A 21,419-nucleotide genomic window follows, 5' to 3' on the forward strand; every position below is an offset into this window, starting at 1 on the left:
ACTGCATGCTTTTTGGGCTGCTGAAATGGCATGTAAGTAGCTGGAAAGACCTCTTGGTAGAAAGTCCCAAGGGTTGTCTCTGAGGAATCAGGAAAGACGGCTGGGCAACGAACCCACCTTCAGAGCCAGGCAAAGAGATGGGAGTGTGTTTAAAAACCAAGGCAGCATTCAATCTCCTGGAACACGTGAGGGAGGAAGATGTGTTAAATTGGCTACCCTCACTCTGGGTGAATGGAATGGCTTTTCTCTGGTTTCACCAGTTATAATGCAGGGAGGTCTGTGATCCTGCTGGTGTCATCAGTCCCCCACCTCATCTTAGGCTCATTGAACAGGCTCCAACAGCACAAAGCTGCAGCTTTTCTCTGGAGCTGGGACCCCCAGAATGCAGGGGATCCTGCAGCTGGAGGGACTGTTGCCTGTGTGAGGCTGTAATTCAGAGAAATCCTACTGGGAAGAACACTAACCTCAGCTGTAGTATCACTCTGTAGTCCTTCCCTTGCCTTTCAACCCAGAGTACAGAAGAGGGCTACCTCCAGCTCATGACACTGATGAAGTGGGAGCAGTTTCTCTGTCCCGTGGCTGATGTCTGAATCCTATACATTACGTTGTTGAACTTCCAAAGCCTGAACGTTTTGCCCAGAGACAGCTGGCTCAAGCTAAATGTCCGAGTGAGTGCTAGCACTCCTGTCAGAGGCAGTTCCCTCTGTCTCCTCGTAAAGTGCTAAATACTACAGGAAAAAGCTGATCTGTCATTACATGAAAAGACTCATCACACTATAAACCTGTCTCTTCCCCCCTTTTACTCACCAGCAGTAGCATAAAAAAAGAATGTTACTATAGTTAGGAAGACCAGTCCGAAATACTTTTTACCTGCCTGTGACAGTTTTCAAAAGCTTTCTATTTGGTGTCCTATAATTATACACTCACAATACTGTAAAAATAGCGTGCTTGTATACTCCAGCCAGCAGAGGTAGGCAAGTTCTCCAACAATTACTGTGCTAGTTGTTCCAAGCACTATTAAAAACAGGTGTGGAAGTGAAAATAGTTTCCCAATAATGTTAATGCTCCAGTGGAAACACCTATGGCTTCTCATTTTATTGAATAGCATTCCTCAGTGTGGAAAGAGTGCAGTGAGAAAGGAGTATAGGGAAAATAAATGAATGAATGTGTTCAAAGACAGGTGGTTTATCTCAGAGCTAGGTATGCCACAAGCTAACAATGCTAAGAAACTATGTGAAATGGAAAAGAGGAGTTAGGGATGAAAAACCGCAGACTCTGGGTAGCTTCCTCTCAAAATCACAAGGGCAGCATCTAAGGTTGAAAGCTCTTCTACTGCTGAGGAACCGTGTAAAGAAGTGAAGATGGCTGCATTTTGGTGCCAGGCTTTCTCCGCTCAGACTGCGGAAACTGTTGTCATTGTGAAGGTACTGCACAGCTACAGCTGTCATACAGAATATGGAAGCCAGGTGCATTAGGAAGATCAGACCCTAAAAGCTGGAAACTTAAACCGGATCAAATATCTTCAAGATTTTAGGCTGTGTTTGCAAAGAGGTTACCTCAGTCATCTAGGATCTGCTGGAGCTTCTCAGTCTGTGTGAGGAGAATGGAAAAGACCTGAAGAGGTCGCATAGTTATTTTCCCTCCCCGTTTTAACTCAAGGTCATATCCAGTTAACAGCAGCTCTGGTGTGTGTAACCTGTTGCTAATGCAGCCACAGGGATCCCACTGCCTCTTCCAATGAGTGAACAGTTAATCACCAGGGCTTTTTTATATCAAACCTAAATCTTCTGTCTCCAAGTAAGCTGACTGCTACTTGAACTACCCATGGGGAAGACAAAAAATGATCTATGACCATCTTTTTTTATATAACAGCTTCTATGTCTCAGAAGACTGAATGTCATCCCTAGACTAAACAAATGGAATTCTTTCAGCATTTTCTCATAGATCAAGTTTCCTAGACCTCTGTCTGTTCCCTTTGCTCTCTCCTGCACTCTTGCCAAACGGTCCACCTCTCCCTCAAAGTGCAGTGCCCAGAGCTGGACACAGGGCTGATTTAAAGGCTCACCAGTCCTTAGTGTCCGTTTCTTATGTGAGGCCCCTGTCACTACATCCCACAGCTAGATTTACCTGTTTTGATTTTTTTGTTGTTGTTTGTAACGTCATAAAGTTGCAGAATTTTGTGGTCTACCTAAGCTCCTGACCATTTTTTTCCAAGTTTTGCTGTCTCACCAGTAATTTCCTCTCCGTGCACTGGATTTCTTCTTGCTGGTTGTTATGGTTTGTACTTGTAAGTTGTGATCACGCTGATTTAAAACGATTTATCAAGATGACTTTGAATTCTTTCCTGAATTTCAGTCTGTAAATTGGATGTTACATTCCACTAGCCAAATTGGTCATTCAATTTGATACAAGGCAAGTCTCATGATCGCTTTCAATACTGAAGAGCTGCTTCATAGAGAACTTTTGAGATCTCTCCTCTTGGAGCATGTTTTTCTTAATGTGCAGTGTTAGGCAGGTATCTCATAGTAATTGTATGTAGTCTACATTTTCCTTGTTTGCTTATGAGAATGACACAACTTATAATACACTCTAATGAACCAGAATTTGAACCAGAATTTAATCAGAGCTTCATCTAATGCATTGTGTATGAACATGCAAATATTTACTTTTTTTTTTTTTTTTGCCAAGATGATGTACTGTAGCTGTAGAAAAAAATTGTTCTCTTTCTGCCATCCTTCAGCTAGTGTGGCTACAGCTCTAGGAGGGCTAGGACTGTGTGACTGACTGTTTGAGAGATGGGGTGGTACATAGAGTCCAAGCCCTGCCTGAAAAACAGTTGAGTTAGAATTGCAGGGACAAGTAGCCTTCAACTGGCAGGTTTCAAGATGCGCAGGCATGGAGCTTTATTCCTGTGTGGTTTGGAAACCCTGTGGAGCTGACTCCTTTCCTAGCTGGGCAGCACCCAATGCCCACAGGTTCTGCAAAGTGAACACAAATTGTGCATGAAAAAGTCCCTCAGCAAGTTCACTCTAATCCTGGGACAGTGCTTCCTTCAGCCGTTTCTCCTTATTTCAAGCTAGAGGGTAGATACTGAATAGGCTTCTCATCACGTAATGCTGGCAGGAGTGCAGTGCAGCTTTATTGCTTTGAGCAGAAGGAAAATGCAGGGGAAGGATGTGTTCCTGGATAGCTGAAGTTTAATGAGCCACTTGGAACAATGCATTTTTTAAAATTATAAGCCACTTGTTAAACCTTTGCATTGTACTTGTTCAGCACTGGAACATGTAGTAACCTCTGCTTCCTCTGTAGCCTATGTCTTGAGAAATGAAATTGAGTGAGTCCCAAGGTAAAGCAAGGACTGCTCAATTGGTACACTCTGGGAGCACCTGCAAGGTTTGTTTTTCTCTTTACCTTTCTATTAGCGAGAATACCCTGGAAGGACCATGGTCCCAGACAGAACAAGGTGGAGTGGGTAGCAGTGCTGATGACTAACAGAGGTGCAGAGAGATTTATGCTATCCCCATGAGCCGTATTTGCTCAGCTGTTATTGTGCTCCTAGTAAACACAGAAGGGGTTGTTTCTCTCTCTCCACCCACAGCCCTGCTCGGGGGACAGGCAGCTAGTGCCTATTCACCACATTGCTTTGCTAGTACTGCCAGCCCTTGTGCATGTGCACAACCCAAGGCTTTTCAAATTCTCTTTCCCCTCCGAGGTGGAAGGGTGCAGATTTGGGCTGCTGATATAACCTGTGCCATACATTCTCTGTGGAATGAGGCTGCACTTTCCGCCTGCAGCTTTTGTAAGCTCCGTACTGGGATGAGGCACCTGTTCTCCCAGAGTGGACCTGGGTGCCCACATTAGAGCTCCCTTATGCAACGTAAAAGCACCTTTAAGCTGGTGTTCATGCTATGATAAAATTACCAGCTCAAGGCTCCTCTTCTCTGCCAGAGCAGCATAAAGACAGGCTAGATAAAAATGAGAAATCAACCCTGTTTGAATTAAGCTTCCCTGGGAGACAGGCAAACACTTTCTCTCACTGAGAGGAAAACTGAGGCACAAAGACACTTAGTCCTCGCTTTCGGGTTGGCACAGGATGTCAATAGGAACTTGGCACTAGATATCCATACTGCTGCCTTTCGTTCTGTGCTGCACTAGTTCCTCACAGAGGGGAAAGCTGGGAGTTGAACAAAAAAATTTGGGAGAGGCATGTGCTTGATTTTTTTGAATTGGTATTTTGAAGTCAGGTCCCTGTTGCAGCACTAACAATGGGGATTGGTCAAGAATCCTTCAGTAAAAGACCTTTTCCTCCCCTTCTGATGAATGCTTGTTCATTACAACTGAAGCTTTTTGTGGGAACTCCATGGGAAAAGTTTCCCTGGTCCAGACAGAATTTCTGGTTAAAAGAAATGAGAGAGGGAAAGAGAAGGAAATCTGCCCTGCCTGGCATAGCCTGTAGCTCTGGGGTTAGGCTATTCACATAGGTTCATTGGGGCTGGGCAGAAGCACAGAGGGAGGTTAGACCCGCTCTTTTGTCTGGTTTGGAAGAAGAACTCCTGTCCCTCAAGAGTGTAGGGATCTCTCCAAGGTGGTTGGTTTTGGTGTCACAGTTTCTCTCTTCTTTTAATAAGAAAAAAATTGGGTGCAGAAGAGCAATATTGAAAAAATAATCTGCTGTGGTTGGATGGCAGATCTTCCTGATGTCCCACCCTAATCATCCACAGCATCCTCGCAGCCCCGGTGATTGATGCTTGGTCCTTTGGCGCTGGCAGCAATGGGAGTTGTTATGTGTCAGGAGAGCAGCGGAGGGAAGCTGCCTTGTCCCCAGAGCAGCACATCTAGCTGCATCTAACCCTGCAAGCTGAGCATGAGAAATGTTAGGCACATGCCTTTGGTTAGATGCTGCTAGACACCCTCTCTTCTCAGCTTTGTAAGGTAAACAAACACCCCATCTCTGTAATAACCATCTAGTTTATTAGACAGTCAGATGAGTCCCTTACCTCATTCATCATTTTTATTTTTATTGTGCAGGCAGTAGATATATGTTTGAATGTGTGTACTTAAGGGACCAGGAATGAGAGACCTTTTTATGAATCTGACCATGTATTTCTCAAAAGGCCATTACTAGGGGAAAACTGTTGCATAAATAATGTACAACTGCAGATGTCCAAGCCCTGTTTTCCTGCAATAGCTCATGGCTTCAGAGACACTGCTTTTAAAAATGTTTTAAGGAGTGTTAGATGCAGTCAAGAGTAAGAAGGAACAGTTAGCATTTTAGAGCTGAGTGGTTAAGGTAAAATGGATATTTCTGCCAGTGATTCTCCTCTTTGTGTGTGCATGCATTCCCCATCTTTTTTTTTTTTTTTTTTTTTTCTGTCATTGAATTTGTGGTAATCCAGATTTGCTGTCTCCCAAAGGTTTTGCTCCCCAGCAACAGCAAGTTGGCAAGTGTTACTCAGCTTCTTTGCTGATGGTTGTCTTAAGTCAAAGCAGAGATGGCAGAAAACAGGGGAATGTGACAGTGCCTTAAAAAAACCAAAAGGTTGTAATATTATTGTTGGTCCTGGGAAGGCTGTTTGTGTCCCACTGACTTGCTGTCTTAAATGTTCTCTCTCTAAATGTTTAACATAAGGAAAGAAGGAAAACCTTTTTTCTTTATCTTTCTGTGCCTGCAACCCCCATTAACTCAAACAGGGAACAGGCTTTTAAGTACCCTGCATGTATAATAAATATATGCTTCTTTCTAAGATGACAGCTTAATTTCATAGCTGGCATTAAACCTTCCAGCTTGGCCATAGGCTTTCACTATCCCTCATAAACCGGGCCTTGGCAACAACAGCAAAGTTTCCAGTAAGCAGTCTGACTGGAACAGGCTGACTTCAGTGTCCTGGAGCTGGGATAGCATTTGATGGTCCCTTCGTTACCCGTGAGACTGTCTTTCAGGGTGACAGTGTATGCAAGCTCATGCCAAGTCCCATGCGAGGGGAGCTGATGGTATGGATTTCCCAGCTGATTCTGCTGGCTGTTGAAATACACCCCAACTGTTAATATTCATGTTTATTTTTTAAGGGAATTAAATGCTGTTAGAGTGGTAGCCTGGAGGAAAGAGCCTCTCTGGGGGCCAGTGCTAGTTAATACTTTCTTCTGCTTAGTAGACAGATGTCACTGAAGGAACTTTCCATAGGGCTGTTGTCAGAGCCTCCACTTAGTGTCAATATGTTTGCTATTCTGATCCCCTCTAGCTCAGAGACGGTATGGTAGATCTGGAAAGGGTTCAGAGAAGGAGCAACGGGGGCAGCTGGGACTCTTCAGCATGTAAAAGAGATGAAGTAGGAATCTGTGAAGCAGTGAGAGGCAGGGAGGGAGTGACTGCAAACTGTTTGTTGTCTCATCCTCCGGAAGAACTAGGGTCAGCAAACAAAACTTGGTTCGAGCCAGGTTTAGATCAAACCAAAGGATGTGCTCTCTTCCACGCACAACATGTAGTCAAGCCACAGAACTAGCTGTGGGATGTCATCGTCAATAAAAGTTTACGAGGGAAGACATGGCAAACTGGTGGAAGGGAAAAACCATTGCTGCTCACTAAATACAAACTCTGTGTCTGTCTCTGTGGGTTTCTGATCCACAACTGGTTGAGACATAAAATACATGGGGGAAAGAAGTATATGTTTGTCCTGTTCCTCTGCTTTCCTCTAAGTATCTGCTTTTGGCCATGGCTGGAGGTGAAACAGAGACAAGTTGGGCCTTTGGTTTGCCCCAGTATGTCTGTTTTATGTTCTTCAGGAAGTAATGGAATAGATGGGACTTTCCTAGTGGCTACTTCTAGGTGTATGCTAGAAATGAGAAAAAATCCAGTCTCCCTGCTATTTCAGTTGTTCTGCTTTGGTTGCTAATGACGGGCCACTGAATACTGGTGACGATGGAGGATTTTGCATCATTACATTTGTTTGATGTCAACTGAACAAAACCTGTAAGATTTGTTTCACTCAGCCTTTAAACACCCTTCAAACAGGAGTGACTACCAGTTAGATCTGTATTCGGTAGTAAATGCCATGACTATTCAATTTCCACAAATGTCTGTTAATATGTGCAGAGAATTTTTTGCCATTTTTTATGGCATATTATAAACGTGTGTAAGTTTGTACACTTATTCTGTGTAAATTGCATACCTGACTGCAAACATATGTAAAATGAGGTACTAACTCATTAAAAGACATTTATTATTGCTTTTGTTTTCTTTCTTGATTTCAATAAAAGTGGCATATTTTTTTTTGTCCTGACACACAAAAAAAACACTTTATTTTTTTCAGAGACACTTTTAGTGCTAGTTTTGCAAGACTCAAAGGACTTGAGAGATCTTAGTTTGACTTTGTGCACTCAGGAAGCTTTGGGGATTTAGATAGAAAAATTCCTGGAATGTAGTTCTCTTCAGCACAAGTTTTTTTTTTTTCTTTTGCTTCTTATATTAAATGATGATAGGGAATTCTGCCCCTGGCTTTGCTTCCCCAAGCTGCGTGAATGATCCTCCTCACCTGAGGGCCAAGGTGTGAGTGGCTGTCGGCAGACTGCGGGCAAGCGGGGGCCCCTCGTGATGTAAGTGGTTTGTTAAGGAGCCTGCAGGCCTCTCGCTCAATGACTTCTCTGTCCACGTACAGCTTGGGAACAGTCACGGAGCTTTTTTTTCAGATGTGAAATCTGTCAGCAAAGTGAAGTCAGCTTAAATATCAGCTGAGGCTTGAGCTCCCTTTCAGTTTTTGTTGACTTTATCCCCTTCTGCTCCTTCCCGATCAAGTTTCTCTCTGCTTGAGTCAGACTTGCCGACACTTAAAAGTTTTTATTCTGTGTTTCAGTTGTGTGGATTTGTGTGTGGCAAAGTTCAGGTGCTCTTCACATTCCCAGCCTCGACAGTGATCTGAAATGCTGAGAAGAGGGAGACCATTCTGGGTCTCTGAGACGCTTTAGCTGCTACAGTTCAATTAGAAACCAGTAAAAGTGCTTCTGGTACCCAAAGCATGCTGTACTCAGGTGACGCTGTGCAGACCTGTGGAATTGTGTGTGTTGTACCTGCTGCTACCAAGCTGAGGAATTCTACCTGTGAATTGGCACCGCTTCTGTTCCCCAAATACGGAACAAAAATTACTCTCTGCATGAGAATTTATCACCAAAATATAAGACGTTACTGATGGGGTACAGACAGGCAGGCAAAATACATGGAAACAGTGAGCGTGTGTTAGTTGTGTGCTGAGCCTGTCCTGGGGGCAGGATGCTGAGGTCATGCCATGTCTGCTGGCTGACCGTGCAAACATCTGCAGGTTTGGGAAGAACTTGTGGTGTCATTACCTGTCAGTGTTCAAGCATTTTATGTATTGAAAGCTTGAGGGGATTCTTGGCTGTGGCAAGGAATTTCAGATGTAGTGGCTTATTTATAAAAAAGAAAAAACAGAGTAAACTGCAAGGGAGAGAAAAGCTAGGGAAGGAGAGAACAGCTGTTCCTGCTTCTGGTTTTTGTCACTCTCCTAAGGATAAAAGTTAGGAGTTATATTGTTGGGGTTTTTTACCCTAGACATGTTTTAAACCCTGTGATTAGCTGCCTTGACTGCTTTCTGTCCTACACGCATGCTTTTTTTTCTCTCTGTGATACCTTCAGTGGTTTCCAAAGTTGAAATAATTTTCCTACTCCTCAAAGGGCCAAAATGTTTGAAGACTTGTAAATGAGAACTTCTGGCTGTTGAGCCAAATAGGTCTTAACGTCCTGTGGGTGCTCTGTGCATCTCCTTTAATCCTTTAATGGCTGGTCCATATAAGAGGCAGCAGCCTGGCACCTCTCCATACATTCATCACGCCTCTGCAGGCAGTGGTTGAAGAGGCAGCGTTAGGGCCGAAGGTGCCAGGCTGACTGCAGAAGCCACTTCTGGGCTTCTTTCAGTTCTTTGGTGCATGCCATCTGTGTACACTGTTCTCTGGTTGACAGTGTCTTTGGAAATAACCTTTTCTGTGTAATAAGCTACTAAGGGACAGGGTCCTACCTGCCCCTCAGTAGGAAGCAATGTTGGGTGCCCTGTGTTTTCCAGGTGAGGACAACGGTGGAGTGTGCTGGAGGGTTGATGGCAGTGTGGGTAGAATGGGATATCCCATTCTGTTCCCTGCCGAGGTGTGTGCAGGTGCTCTCTGCACTGGATAAGGCGGTGTTAAAATATAACCTGCTCCTCTTGGAATCATGTTGGAGAGATGCTATTGAGAGGGAAGAGTGCATTGCAGTCTGGAGAGACAGTGGGGCAGGGTAGGGTGTTTGCCTCCGTTTAACTGGAAAATACAAGTCACAATTTAGGATCTCTCAATATGTGAAAACATCATCTGGGAAATGCTTACTCCGTGACTGCAGTAATAGTGAGTTATTGTTATCTGATAGCTCTGTTCCAAAACCTAGGTGAACAGGAACAGTTTTTCCTGCTGTTCCTGGCTTGCTGGGCACGTGGCAGTCAATGTCTATAATCCATAATCTTCTTGTGTCACAGCTAAATGTAGGAGGAAGCTCTTGACCCAGAAGTCCCTGAGTCCCTAGGGGTGTAGACATATTGGTGTTTGCTGAGAAGGAAACAGACACAAAGGTCTCCTGATGTGAAGGACGCCGATATACTGCTGAGCTGAGGAAGGTGATCTCGATTTGACTTTTTTTCTCCACCCCCTCCAACCTCCCTCCTGTCTTCCAGAGAAAGTTCACTCCTGCGACCAGGAAAGGCAGAGTGCCCTGGAGGAGGCCAGGCAGAACCCCCGCGAGGGTATCGTCATCCCCGAGTGTGCTCCCGGAGGGCTCTACAAACCAGTGCAATGTCACCAGTCGACTGGGTACTGCTGGTGTGTCCTGGTGGACACGGGACGCCCCCTGCCTGGTACTTCCACTCGGTAAGTGTTATAGGCCTGGTGAGATGAGATATAAAAAAAATACTTTTGCCATATCAGATAAGTTCCTACTTCTAGAGCAGTCCACTCTGTACTTCCTGCCTTAGAGCTAGCAATGCCGTATGTGATGTTCCCTATTGAATGTTACTATGCAGCTTCCTCTCTGTAGGAGCTGGTGGATAGTAACTACTGCCCTTACTTTCCTCTGTGTTAAGTATTCATGCAAAGCAGCCTTTTTTTCTCTAGCTTGCTGCTTTTGGGTGGTAGCAGGAACCAGGGCTTTGCTCAAGAGTAGAGATCAGGAGCATGAGCAGTGAAAAGACAAGTGGCTTTGTTGCATTATCCTCTGCTTTATACTTCCATGCTGCAGCCACTTGGATCCTGACCAGTAGAGATTCAGAAGACTGCTTCCTTGTGCATTGGTAGATTTTAAGCCAGTGATAGATTTTTCTTTAAGTTACCCTGTATCTTAAAACTACCTGGGGAATCTTTTCTCACTTGGGGCTTGGAAACAAATTGTGGGTCTGGCAAGTTATAAAACCAGCCCAGTAGGAGCTGGGACCTAAACTCTGCTAGATACAGTGATTCTGTAGAGCATGGACAGCTTTGAAAAAAGCTCAGCCTGTGCTCACAAGAGTTGGCAGAAGGCCTTGTGCTGTTTGTGGGTTTGGGTTGGTAGCTGGTACTGGACTTCAGAGTATGCTCTTCCTTCTCTCTCCACTTCTGCTGCTGTTGCTGACTGTCCATAAGCAGACAGATGCTTGAGAATAATATTTCTTCTGCAGGTTTATTGGTTTCCCCTGCAGTAAGCAAATAACGCACAACCCCTTAGCAACCATCTGATGACACTAAAGCTATATCACATAGTTTAACATCTGCTGTTCTCCTTTTTCAGCTATGAGACCCCAGTGTGTGAAAGCGATGCCAGATCGAAGAGCACAGAGATTGATGATCCGTTCAAGGACAGAGAACTTCCAGGTCAGAGAGGAACAAGATCCTGTCTCTGCCTTCTTCCCTTGTCTCACCTTGGGACTCTTAAGAGGCCAAGAATATTGTTGAGGAGATGGGAGATTTCCCTCACTGTGCATGTTTTACCATGGGTTTTATTCTGTGTTATTTTGGATCACCTCCAGTTTCATCAGTGAACTGGAAAAGGCTGGGAGTGTCTTGGGGGCTGGTTTATTACCTGTCTGCCCTTTGGAAAACATGTCTGGGATCAGAATTTTCAGGAAAGAAACCTGGATGCCTGGAGATCCCCTGGGGGAAGAACGGGGTCAGCACTGAACGTTCTTCTTCAAAGCCTGGCCAGGACAGGATCCTTTCCATTTAGCAGAGCTTTTCAGCAGCTTGGTGCCCCCTGAGTAACGAAAAAGGACACAGCTGGCAATTGTCAGTGGACCAGCTGGCTCCCTGACACTGCAAGGACCAGACAGGGCAGCGTTCCTGGCGCACTAAGGTCCCTTAACTAATGCTGGCTCCTCACTTAGCTGGACTTTATCCTTCATTTTCTGCCTGAGACCTGCTTTATCTCCCATTTCTGCTTGTTTTATATTCTGTTTTTCCCTCTTAACAGAGTGACCAGCCATAGTTTACTGTTTGCCTACCTTGTTTCTGCTAGGAAGATGTGCTGAGCATAGGTGTCTGTGCAGCTCTTAAAAATGCTATCCTACCTGCCTGTGCTCTGTTTTTTCCTTCCCAGTGCCTTTCTAAGGAGCAGAGTGAGGCGCCCTCACCAACAGGTCAGCCATTGCTCTCCTGGGTGGGGGCTGACTGCTAGAAAACAGAAGTCCCTCTCCACCATGAGGGAGTGGTGGAGACCAAGAACTCTGCAGAAAGATCTGGTAGCTCTGGATCCACTTCATTTTTTCCTGGCCCTTTACAGGGCTAGCATAAAGTGAGTTGTCCCTGAGCAGGTTAGCAAAGGAAATGAGACTTGTTCCAGATTTGCCTTCTGTGTCTCCTAATTCTCCTCCTGCCAGCTCCTCATTTTCACAAGTCATGTAGAAATTTCCTATCTGCCTCCCTCTCACATTCGTATGAAATTGGCCAATTGGTTCAAGTATTACTTTGGGGGGGGTAGGAGGAGGGAAACCAGCTAAATGATTGCATTAAGGCTCATTTCCTTAGGAAATCATGCTAAAATATAATAACCTTACTTCCTTTCTTCCCCATCCCCTTCTCCCCTTGTTTTACTGCCTCTCCGTGCACCTCCCCCTGCCTCTCCAGGACTCCTCTGTGAAAATCCTTTGCTCTTGGGCTTTTTCTTTGAGATTTTCTTTCTGATCTCTTAGGATGACAGAATGGTTTCGTTTCCCTTCTCCCTCCACTTCTGCACTGCAGCTGCTGCTGGACAAGGGAACAAGAACTGCTTGACGCAGAAAAGGACACATGATGCTCTGTAGCTTAGTGGTCTGGTCCCAGCATCAGACTCCAGGAGAGCTCCCCTCAGCTCAAGCCACTTTTCTGTGCCTGAGTAAACTTTCAGCTCTGTACTTGGCTGCATTGGCTGGTTCCTGCCACTGAAAATACCCTTGTCTATGGAGAGACTAGGAGATGGAGGATCTGATCCTGGTTTGTCTGCATGAGAGATGCTGTGCTGCATGATCTTTTGATGCAGACTTGAGGTTTGTTTGATTAGCTGCTCTTGAATGCAGAAATTTACTGCTGAGCCAGAACTGCAGGGGGTGAGAGAGGATGTTTCTTTTTACTTTTTTTTCCGCTCTTATTTCTTAGCAGAACTGAATTTTAAGAAAAAACCCTGCTCCAATTTGAGACTGATCGTTCCATTTGCACTCAGTTCTGTAAGGGGGACTCCTTACCTTATTCCCCTTCTAAAGGTTTGCCTATTCTTCAGACTCTCAGTGCTGCAGGCAGTGTGCTCCTTAGCCTGTGTGAAGAGACGCTGCAGAGGCTAAGGTGGGGGAGACAGAAGTTCAAGTCCTTGCACACATACACATACCCTCTTCACAAACTGTGTCATGGCTGTGGCTAGAAGAAAGAAAGAAAGAAGGAAGGGAAGTGTTGCTTGCACATGGCAAATGGCAAGCTGCTAATTCCTGCAGACGGTGAGATGCTGAGGCCCCAGGGAGATGACTTCTAGCAAACGGTTTTTCAACCTTCTCATTACTGCAACAAAAAGCTCCTTTAAGTGAGTGGTCTACTCTGGCTGCCATAGCAGTTTACCCATTACAATGCTGACATTTTCTGGACCATGTGCCAAACGAGTGCTGAGGGGTGTGCGTGTGTGTCATGCACATAATATGGAGACAGGCGAGGGACTGTTGGTTAGCTATGGCAGAGAACAGAGCCTGTAATAGTGCAAAGGAGGGAGTTTTGTCAGATCAATTTGCAAGCTGCTTTCAGCTGTCAAGGGATTGCAGTAAGTTTCTGGTGCTCTGTTTGGGGCACATGTGCTTCTTCGCTTGTCCAGGAAAAGCAGAAAGTGTTGACACTGCTATATGTTGCTAGGGGGAGGCTGTTTTCTGATGTCTGCTGCCTTAATCAGCTGACTAACTGGTAGTGAATGTTGGTTTTGGGAAAGAGAAGAGGTAAGGGATGTGGTGGTGGCTTCTCTGTCACATCAAGAGAAGACAACAAGGTGGGAGGTGATGGGGTTTGGATGATGGTTTTGGAGACAGTGGGTGGAAGTTAAGTATGCTTTTCCTTGGTAGGCTAGAGCAATTGTTACAGTATTAATGTGGTAGTAAATGAAGTATGCTTTTACTCCTTTAAGAAGGAAGGAAACGGCATAGCTCGCCTCATAAAGGTGAGGAGATGGAGAATTTCATCTCAGCTGTGTCATAACAGGCTGGCATTGTTAAGGATAGGAGGCTCTGTCAGTCTGTGGTTATGATGGTGGGGAACTAGACGGCGTCAGGACTAAGTAATGGAAATGGTTACCAAGCTCATCTTCAGCCCGCTTTGTCCCGCTTAAGCCAGCAGTGACTGGGGACGATTACAACGTGTTGACTTAGACTGACGTATTTCCCATGCAGTGTGATCATGCAAAGAACTGAATTATTGTGGTAGCTGCTGGCAGGCAATGCTCTCTGTGCCTGAAGAGGAGAGTGCAAGCAGCGGCGCTCGCTTTGGCCCGTGCTTTGGGAAGTTTTAAGCTGTCAATTAGGACCTCAGAAAAGCCATGTTTGCAGAGGAAGATGACCCAGGAGGTAATGAGTTGTTTTGTAAACTTCTCTGCAAGTGTCACCATGGGAACTCCGTCTGCCAGGCGCTTCCAGCACATCCCTGTGGTTATGCTGGTAGGGAACTGGGAGAGGCTAACCACACGGTCTTCCTGCCAGATATTGTTGGTGACCCTGTGTGTGCCTGGACAAAAGCTGCAGGACAAATTGCCACGCAGAGAAACCCACTGAGGGATTCTTTTGCCTTTCCTTAGGGACTGATGATGGCAGCCATGTTACAAACAAAGGAGGTTCTGGCTGATCCTTGCTGAACTGGGGTAGGAGACCAATCCTGTGTGTTCTTGCATTAAACCTCCTCTTTTCTTTCCGCAGGCTGCCCAGAAGGGAAGAAAGTTGAATTTATTACCAGCTTACTTGATGCTCTGACTACGGACATGGTACAGGCTATTAACTCAGCAGCACCTACTGGGGGTGGGAGGTGAGTCCAGAAAGCACTTGGGCTGAACACCACCAAGGTGGCTGCAGAGCTCTGGGGGCCCCTGCGGTGGGAGCGGGAGGGAAAGGTGTTGCTCTGCGCTGATTCGGGATCCTCTGGGTTGCTGGGAGAGGAGCTGAGGCTGCATCTTCAGAGGCTGCTCCGTCCTGTCATCCTAGCCCTGCCTGCCTCCTCCCGCCCCTCCTCCCTGGCAGCTGCTCCACCATAAAGGTTAGTATAGCCCATTTGAAGTGTGAAATGAGAGCTCAGTGGGAGGAAGTGGCTTGTTCTTTTGTCCCCTGGTGCATGAAAAGACCTAATAAAATGCAAATGGATCGAAGGAGACCGTGTGGCCTAGTGGCTACCACGGGGAGTGAAGAATGCGAATCAAATTCTTGGCAGTACCAGCGCTGTGGTTTTGCTGTAGGGTGGGAGCCAGCCTGCCGATGAGGAGAGGAGCTGTTTTTCATGGCCCTCCCCTCTGACTGGCTGCCTGTTCATCCCTCTTGGAAGGAGCAGCAGGTCAGGCCTGTTGAAAGAGGTGGGCAGAAGTCAGCGTTTCTGGGGAACTGGAGAAAAGCTGAGGTCTTGTCTCCCCCTTCTGCTTGATAACAGCAAATCCCCTTAGTGCAGCAGCTGCAATGCTGCAGCAGGACAGGCTGTTAAGAACAGACTGTGATGGACTTAAAAGAAGTGCTATATTGCCTCAGCTAGGCAAGGCTTCTATGCTTCTGGATTCCCCCGACAATAAAAGGAGTCAGAGCTAGTTTAGCTCGCAGGGATGCCACAACAATACTGTGCTTGTGTTCATAGGGGTGTAGAGATGAAGGAGGTGCCTCTGTGCATGTGTTACTTCCGTGGGTATTGCTCCAATGTATTGGGAGTCATGTTGATCCCCTGCTTTCCTCTTCAAAATGTAGAAGGAAGCAGTGCTATCTTTAACTACTCAAGACAAAAAGCTTCCTGGGTGGCACCTCTGTGCCTCTTGGTTTCAGGATGGAGCGCTCGTGAACCCATATGGTTTTAACTTTGCATTTGGACCTTACAAATCAGGCTAGTGGCTGAGTGCCTGCATGCTATTCTGTAACCCATCGAATTAGCAGTATACGCCTAGCATGTCTGTATTTATATAAACAGGACGAAAAATGCCCCAAGGATGGGAAATACGTCGTTCTCTCCCAGCCATAAGCATTCCAATGTCAATTCTGTCTAATTTGCATGGTTCAAATGCAGTGGGTAGGGGTGGCGAGGAGCCCTGGAGAGTATTTGATATTTATTTGGCATCTTTAGCACAGGGACTGAAACCCAGCCAATGTAATCATCACTCTTAAAATAAAGCTTAATATAAACCAATATTGTAGAGACCAGAGATGTATGCCCCCACTGCACTTCTATAAACCAGCAGGCTTGCTTCCTAATGTTCCCCAAGCTTTGTGTATTTCTCAGCTTTCAATAGAGGCCTTTCTGGTAGAATTTTTCACTGCCCAGCTCTTCACACAGTCGTCATGTTGATTTATTTTCAGCTCCAGTGTCGGCAGCCCCGTTGCAAGGGGAAAAAGAAATCTTTTAGCAGGCTGTCCTTTGTGAGGCAAAAGACTGCTACCACCCAAATACTCTGCCTGCCCACAGCCATGATTAAATTCAGGAAACTGCTCTGGCATAAACTTCCAGGGTCTAGAGAAAAGTCAGGGGTAAACAGGGTCTAGAGAACAAGTCTTACGAGGAGCGGCTGAGGGAGCTGGGGTTGTTTAGCCTGGAGAAGAGAAGGCTGCGGGGAGACCTTATTGCTCTCTACAACTGCCTGAAAGGAGGCTGTAGTGAGGTGGGGGTTGGTCTCTTCTCCCAAGTAACAAGCGATAGGATGAGAGGAAACGGCCTCCAGCTGCACCAGGGGAGGTTTAGGTTGGATGTTAGGAAAAACTTCTTCACTGAAAGGGTGGTCAGGCATTGGAACAGGCTGCCCAGGGCAGTGGTTGAGTCTCCATCCCTGGAGGTATTTAGAAGACGTGTAGACGTGGTGCTTAGGGACATGGTTTAGTGGTGGACTTGGCAGTGCTATGTTAACGGTTGGACTCAATGATCTGAAGGGTCTTTTCCAACCTTAACGATTCTATGATTCTGTGATTCCATGTGCATCAGCTGGGCTAAGCACATACCCCAAAGAACATGTGTCAAGCTTTTCCATTCCACGATGCCATGATGGGACCATTTATTTTGCAAAAAAAAGCATTTCATGGAATTTTTGGTACTTACATAAAAAATTAATCAGTACAGCTTTCATTTCATATGAGTTTGCAGAGTTGGGAAGCTGTCTCTCTGCAATGAGTCCTGCTTTCCAAGTTTCCTGAGGTGAGGAATGTCCTGAGTCCTCTCTTCAGGAATACCTGAAATAGTCTGGGTGACCTAACTTGACTTTGGCACTGGAAATGACAGCTCTTTTCCAAGACAACAGGATATTTTACCTGTAGGGTTAATAATTTCCAGCCTTAACAACTAACAAAATACTGAATTTATGACAGTGCTTATGCTGTATCTCCCTGGCCCAGGTTTGCTGAGAAGGTCATGTTGAAAAGAAAAGCTAGAGATCTGGCTATCTGTTTTTTCTTAATGTCAGTCATGTCAATTTTAATGTCTTAATGTTAGTTTCCTTACTTGTGAGGCAAGCTTCACTTATTGCAGGCTCTTCTCCACCTTTACCATAATGATGGCAGAACAGGTTCTGTATTTAAACATACACTGGTTCCCTTTGTAGCCTTCCTCTTTCTGTTCCTTTACAGTGTTCAGCTTTTCATCCTTCTGGGCCTTTTTTAGAGTTTGAACAATGCATCCAATGATCTAAGGTAAATTTTTAACATATCACCAGCAAAGCTTATGCCTGTCGCGGAGGGCAGGCCAGGCAAACAGCAAGCCGTACCCCCATGTCAGTTGGCCCCATATATTGTCCTATGTATTTTAATCAATCAGAGAAGCAGCAAGTAGGATTTTTAGGGAAGGAGGGGAGTATTCCTGTTTCTCCGTGGCAGCAGAGAGATGATACTGGCATACAATATGCATCTTTAGTATCAACATTAAAATATAGGACCAAATGCAGAGAAGAGCCTGAAAAAGCCTAACAGTGAGAGTCTTAAGGAGCTCAGCCTTCCTTAGGGTATTAAAAGAAAGAAAAAAAAAAAAAAAACCAAAACAAAACAAAAAAAAAAAAAAAAAAAAAAACAAAAAAAAAAACAAAGGTTGAAAGATGATTTCATATAATCTGAGTATCTCCATAGGGACAAAAGCTCTGCAGGCTCTTTAGTCTAGTGGGGAAGAACATGATTAGCTGAATATAAACAAACTTCTGATCAAAATTTCTTTAAAGCAAGGGCAATTCTGAGGCAGAATGAAGTCATGAGGGAGGTGACAGATTCCCTCTCTCTAAGGCTTTCATCTTAGGCCTGATGCCTTTCAGAAAGACTTGCTTTAGTCAAACCCAAGTTATGGTCCTAAGAGTAATTTGAGTCACATTCTGTGAGTATGATATACAGGAAATCAGATTAGATGACCCTGTGGCCTTCAGTCTGAATCTGGATATGTGGAGTGAAAACTTCTTGCATTTGCTGAATGTTTTCATCTTGAAGACTTTACCTATTTACGCTGCAAAGCTATCTGGCTTTGCAATTAACGTCTGTATTAGATTTTGGGGGGGGGGGGCGGGGAGGAGCATGGGGAGAAATGATAGAGATCTGCATTTAAAATACTACATAGAGCTGTGCTAAACTGCACACTTTATACTTGGCACACACAAAAAAAATCTAGTAGCAGCAAAGTGAGGCTGTACAACTTGGATTGCTGCAGGCCATGTAAGTAAAACCTGATAAGACTTTTTTTTTTTATTGGGCATGCTTAAAACAACCTTGTAATCCCTTATAGGTCTTGTCTCGTTTAAGCAAGTTCAAAGCTATTGACTTTAATTGAGTTACTCTTGCTTTACAATAATGTAAATGAGATGAGAACTTCCCTTCCTCGTGGCCCTGGTTTATATTACAGCAAAATAGCCAAGCAGACTTCATTTAGACTTTTGAAACAGAAAATCTCTGGTAAAATTCATTCTTAATTTTAAGTTTATGTAATAACTCCAAGGCACATCTTGTTACTGTATGTTTTCAAAGTAATTAAGGGAGCGCTTGTAGGAAATTGGTTTATTAACCAGTGTTTGGTATCCTTTTTGAAAAGACGCATACTTGAAATTGTTCACATATAAATCCTGTATAATAGGAGCAGCGCTTCTTAAAATTTAGACTTTGCTTTAGTACATTTTAGTCTATTTTCTAATTCAGACATATTCATATCACACCAGGCCTAAACTAAAATAGACCAAAGGCGATCCCAGCCTGGGTTTCCCTGATCTGTAAAACTCTCGTCGGTCCCTGCCAATTCAGAAGTGAATTTTAGTTGCCAAAATGTGTGCACTATGGCTTGCTACAGTATCAGCAAAAATATTAATGCCCTGTGGAATTTTGGGTTAAAAGGGCAGCTTACAACAGCCACCCTTATCATGTAACACAGCAGCCGTGTCCCTTCATTTTAAGTTGCCAATTATTCCCCATGTAATAGCCCTAAAAAGTACTTCAGAAAATTGCCCCCGAGGTTCCCTTTCATGCTCCAGTTGAGCAGCTTGAAGCAGGCAAGCACAGCTCAGCACATCTCCAGGGTGTTCTGAAGCCGAGCCATGTTTTAATAAAGACTGACACTTTCAAACAGTGCGAGGAAGTTAATGCCCAACTCCTATTGCATTTCAATTGAAGTTGGATACCAACTTCTCTTTGTGCTCCTATGGAAATTCTAGCCTAATTAAAGATACAGGAGAGTTCATGTAAGAGGAGGATCTTTGAACAGTCAATGAGGAGTGAAGGGAGGTGATTTTTAAACCTTCTAAATGATTTCTCCCACAATCTTCAGAAGAAGTTGTGTTCAGAATAATGTTTCATACACAACTTAGCTGGAGGAGAGGAAGAAACTGGGCCTGTAATAGGAAGATAACTGAAGTTTTAACTGTAGAGGAATTATGCATTCCCTGTAATGAATTTGGACTGTGTAGTACCCTTTTGTTTAGTCTGAACGCAGCTAAGTTTTTTTGGGAGGGCTTCTTGATTCTTTGGCTACAGGAAAGGGAGAATAATAAAACAAATACACGATCCTTTTGCAATTCTATTAGAGTAATCCTCTTTGATTCAAGCCATCTTCTGCCATTACAGCTTTTAACTTTAAAATAGACAACCGCAAAGAACAACAAAAGGAGACTAAGAAGTGGAAGCAGACTAAGAACAATTCTGAATTTTACCTCAGCTTGCTAAACTCTTATCGCTTTCCACCACTCCCCCGGGCACCTTGGTGGACATCATGAATGCTGCCATGGGCATTGACTGGCAGGGTCAGTCCTGTCATTTCTTTAGCTTCGCTCTCATCCATCCTTCATTCAGCAGCAGCACCAAGCAAGGTATACATCCTTGCAAAATATTTTCAAGTCATAGAAACTTATAACTTTAAGTCCTGTAGACATCCTGACCACAAACATACCTTGTGTGTTAGGAGTGGAAGCTGGACTAATTTTTTTTCTACTTTTGCTTCTGCTAGCAGCTTCTTGTCCATCAGTGTTCTTTCATCCTGGAATACCTCCCTCTGGCTTATAGTCTCTGTTAGCAGTCCAGAGTTAGGCTGGTCTTACTCACCTTTCCCCTTCCTGCCTCAGCTGCTGTTGTTGCTACGTAAAGTTTGTATTACAAAATAATAGGTTTTCTAAAGGTCTTCAAACAGGTAGTCAGCCACTGGGTACTTCAGATGTTGAAACCTTGCTTTCTCTCAAAGCGGTGTTTTGTATTAGGATTTTCTGTCACTGCAACAGTAGTGTGGGTCCATGCAGCCTGTGCAGTGGGATGCAGTGGGGCTGCAAGTGTTCAGGGAGCAAAGGATCAGCTTTGGTAGGAATGGACTTCAGTTTACTCAGTAAAATTTAGTGGGGCATATTACAGTTTGACAGCACGGTTCTGTGGAGGATGATGTGAGTGCACACTGTACACGGTTCAGTATGTGAGTAATGTCTGACACTTGCTGCTCTTATATACTTTAAGCTATATACCTTCCCTTCTTCCCTGCTCCTTCCCACTGAGGTAACTCCTGCTGTCTTGCAACGGGCCTCAAGCGCTGGAAGGCATTACAGGCTGCATGCAAAGTGCACATTCAGGCTGTCTGTTTGATATTTTGGCATATTCTTCTCTCTCTGCTCCAGAATTCAGTGCAGCTACAAAAAGTGCATGGCCATGGTTTTTGCTTTCTGCCTGTACCCCAGTTACACGAGGTGATGTGAAGGTGTTCTGTGGAGGTGTCTCTCAACTGGAAAATAGTATTGTTAAAAGTAATAGTACCTTAACTCACATATCTCCAAGCATAAGCCACCTAAGAAGTAAGTATTCTCCTCCTATGAGGGAGCTGATAGCACGTTATACAACAGGAGGAGCAAAAGCTTACTTAGAGAAGACTATATACTTGATGCCAACAAATTAGTAAGAAAGCTCTCTCGAGCAGGTTCCCTGTCCTAGGCTGTTAATGACAAGCCATGCTTCTCTTCATTGTTGGACTGTGGGTGGGCTTATGCTGCATAATGGAGGTAAACTTGCTGGCTCGTGTACGGAAGCGACCCACCAATAGCAGGTTAGATTTGGAAAATCAGCTTGCACGGAGCTCTCTGCTTCCCCAGCACTCATTCTTTAGGATGGATTGTTTTGCCATAGAGTGCTAAAGAGGAACAATTAGGAAGAAAAGTTAAGTACAGCTGTAATGTAGTCAACACAAGAAGACTGAGAAGGCTGTCTGCATTTTGGTAATGTCTGTCTTTACTAGGTCTTACAAAGCTGCTACAGCACTGGAGT

General features: G+C 44.7%; 1 protein-coding gene across 1 annotated transcript in view; it reads left to right on the forward strand.

The window, feature by feature from the left end:
- Positions 1-21,419, forward strand: part of SMOC1 (SPARC related modular calcium binding 1) — a gene marked incomplete at its 5' end in the record, with an annotated part of 136,419 nt that overhangs the window by 100,032 nt on the left and 14,968 nt on the right. The window contains 3 exons of the mRNA XM_082318875.1: positions 9,708-9,900; positions 10,793-10,875; positions 14,412-14,517. Of these exons, the coding sequence (XP_082175001.1) occupies positions 9,708-9,900; positions 10,793-10,875; positions 14,412-14,517 (382 nt within the window). The remainder of the gene's footprint in view (positions 1-9,707; positions 9,901-10,792; positions 10,876-14,411; positions 14,518-21,419) is intronic.

The sequence above is a fragment of the Platalea leucorodia genome, assembly GCF_965183815.1.
Source record: "Platalea leucorodia genome assembly, chromosome: 7".
In the NCBI taxonomy this organism is placed as follows: domain Eukaryota; kingdom Metazoa; phylum Chordata; class Aves; order Pelecaniformes; family Threskiornithidae; genus Platalea; species Platalea leucorodia.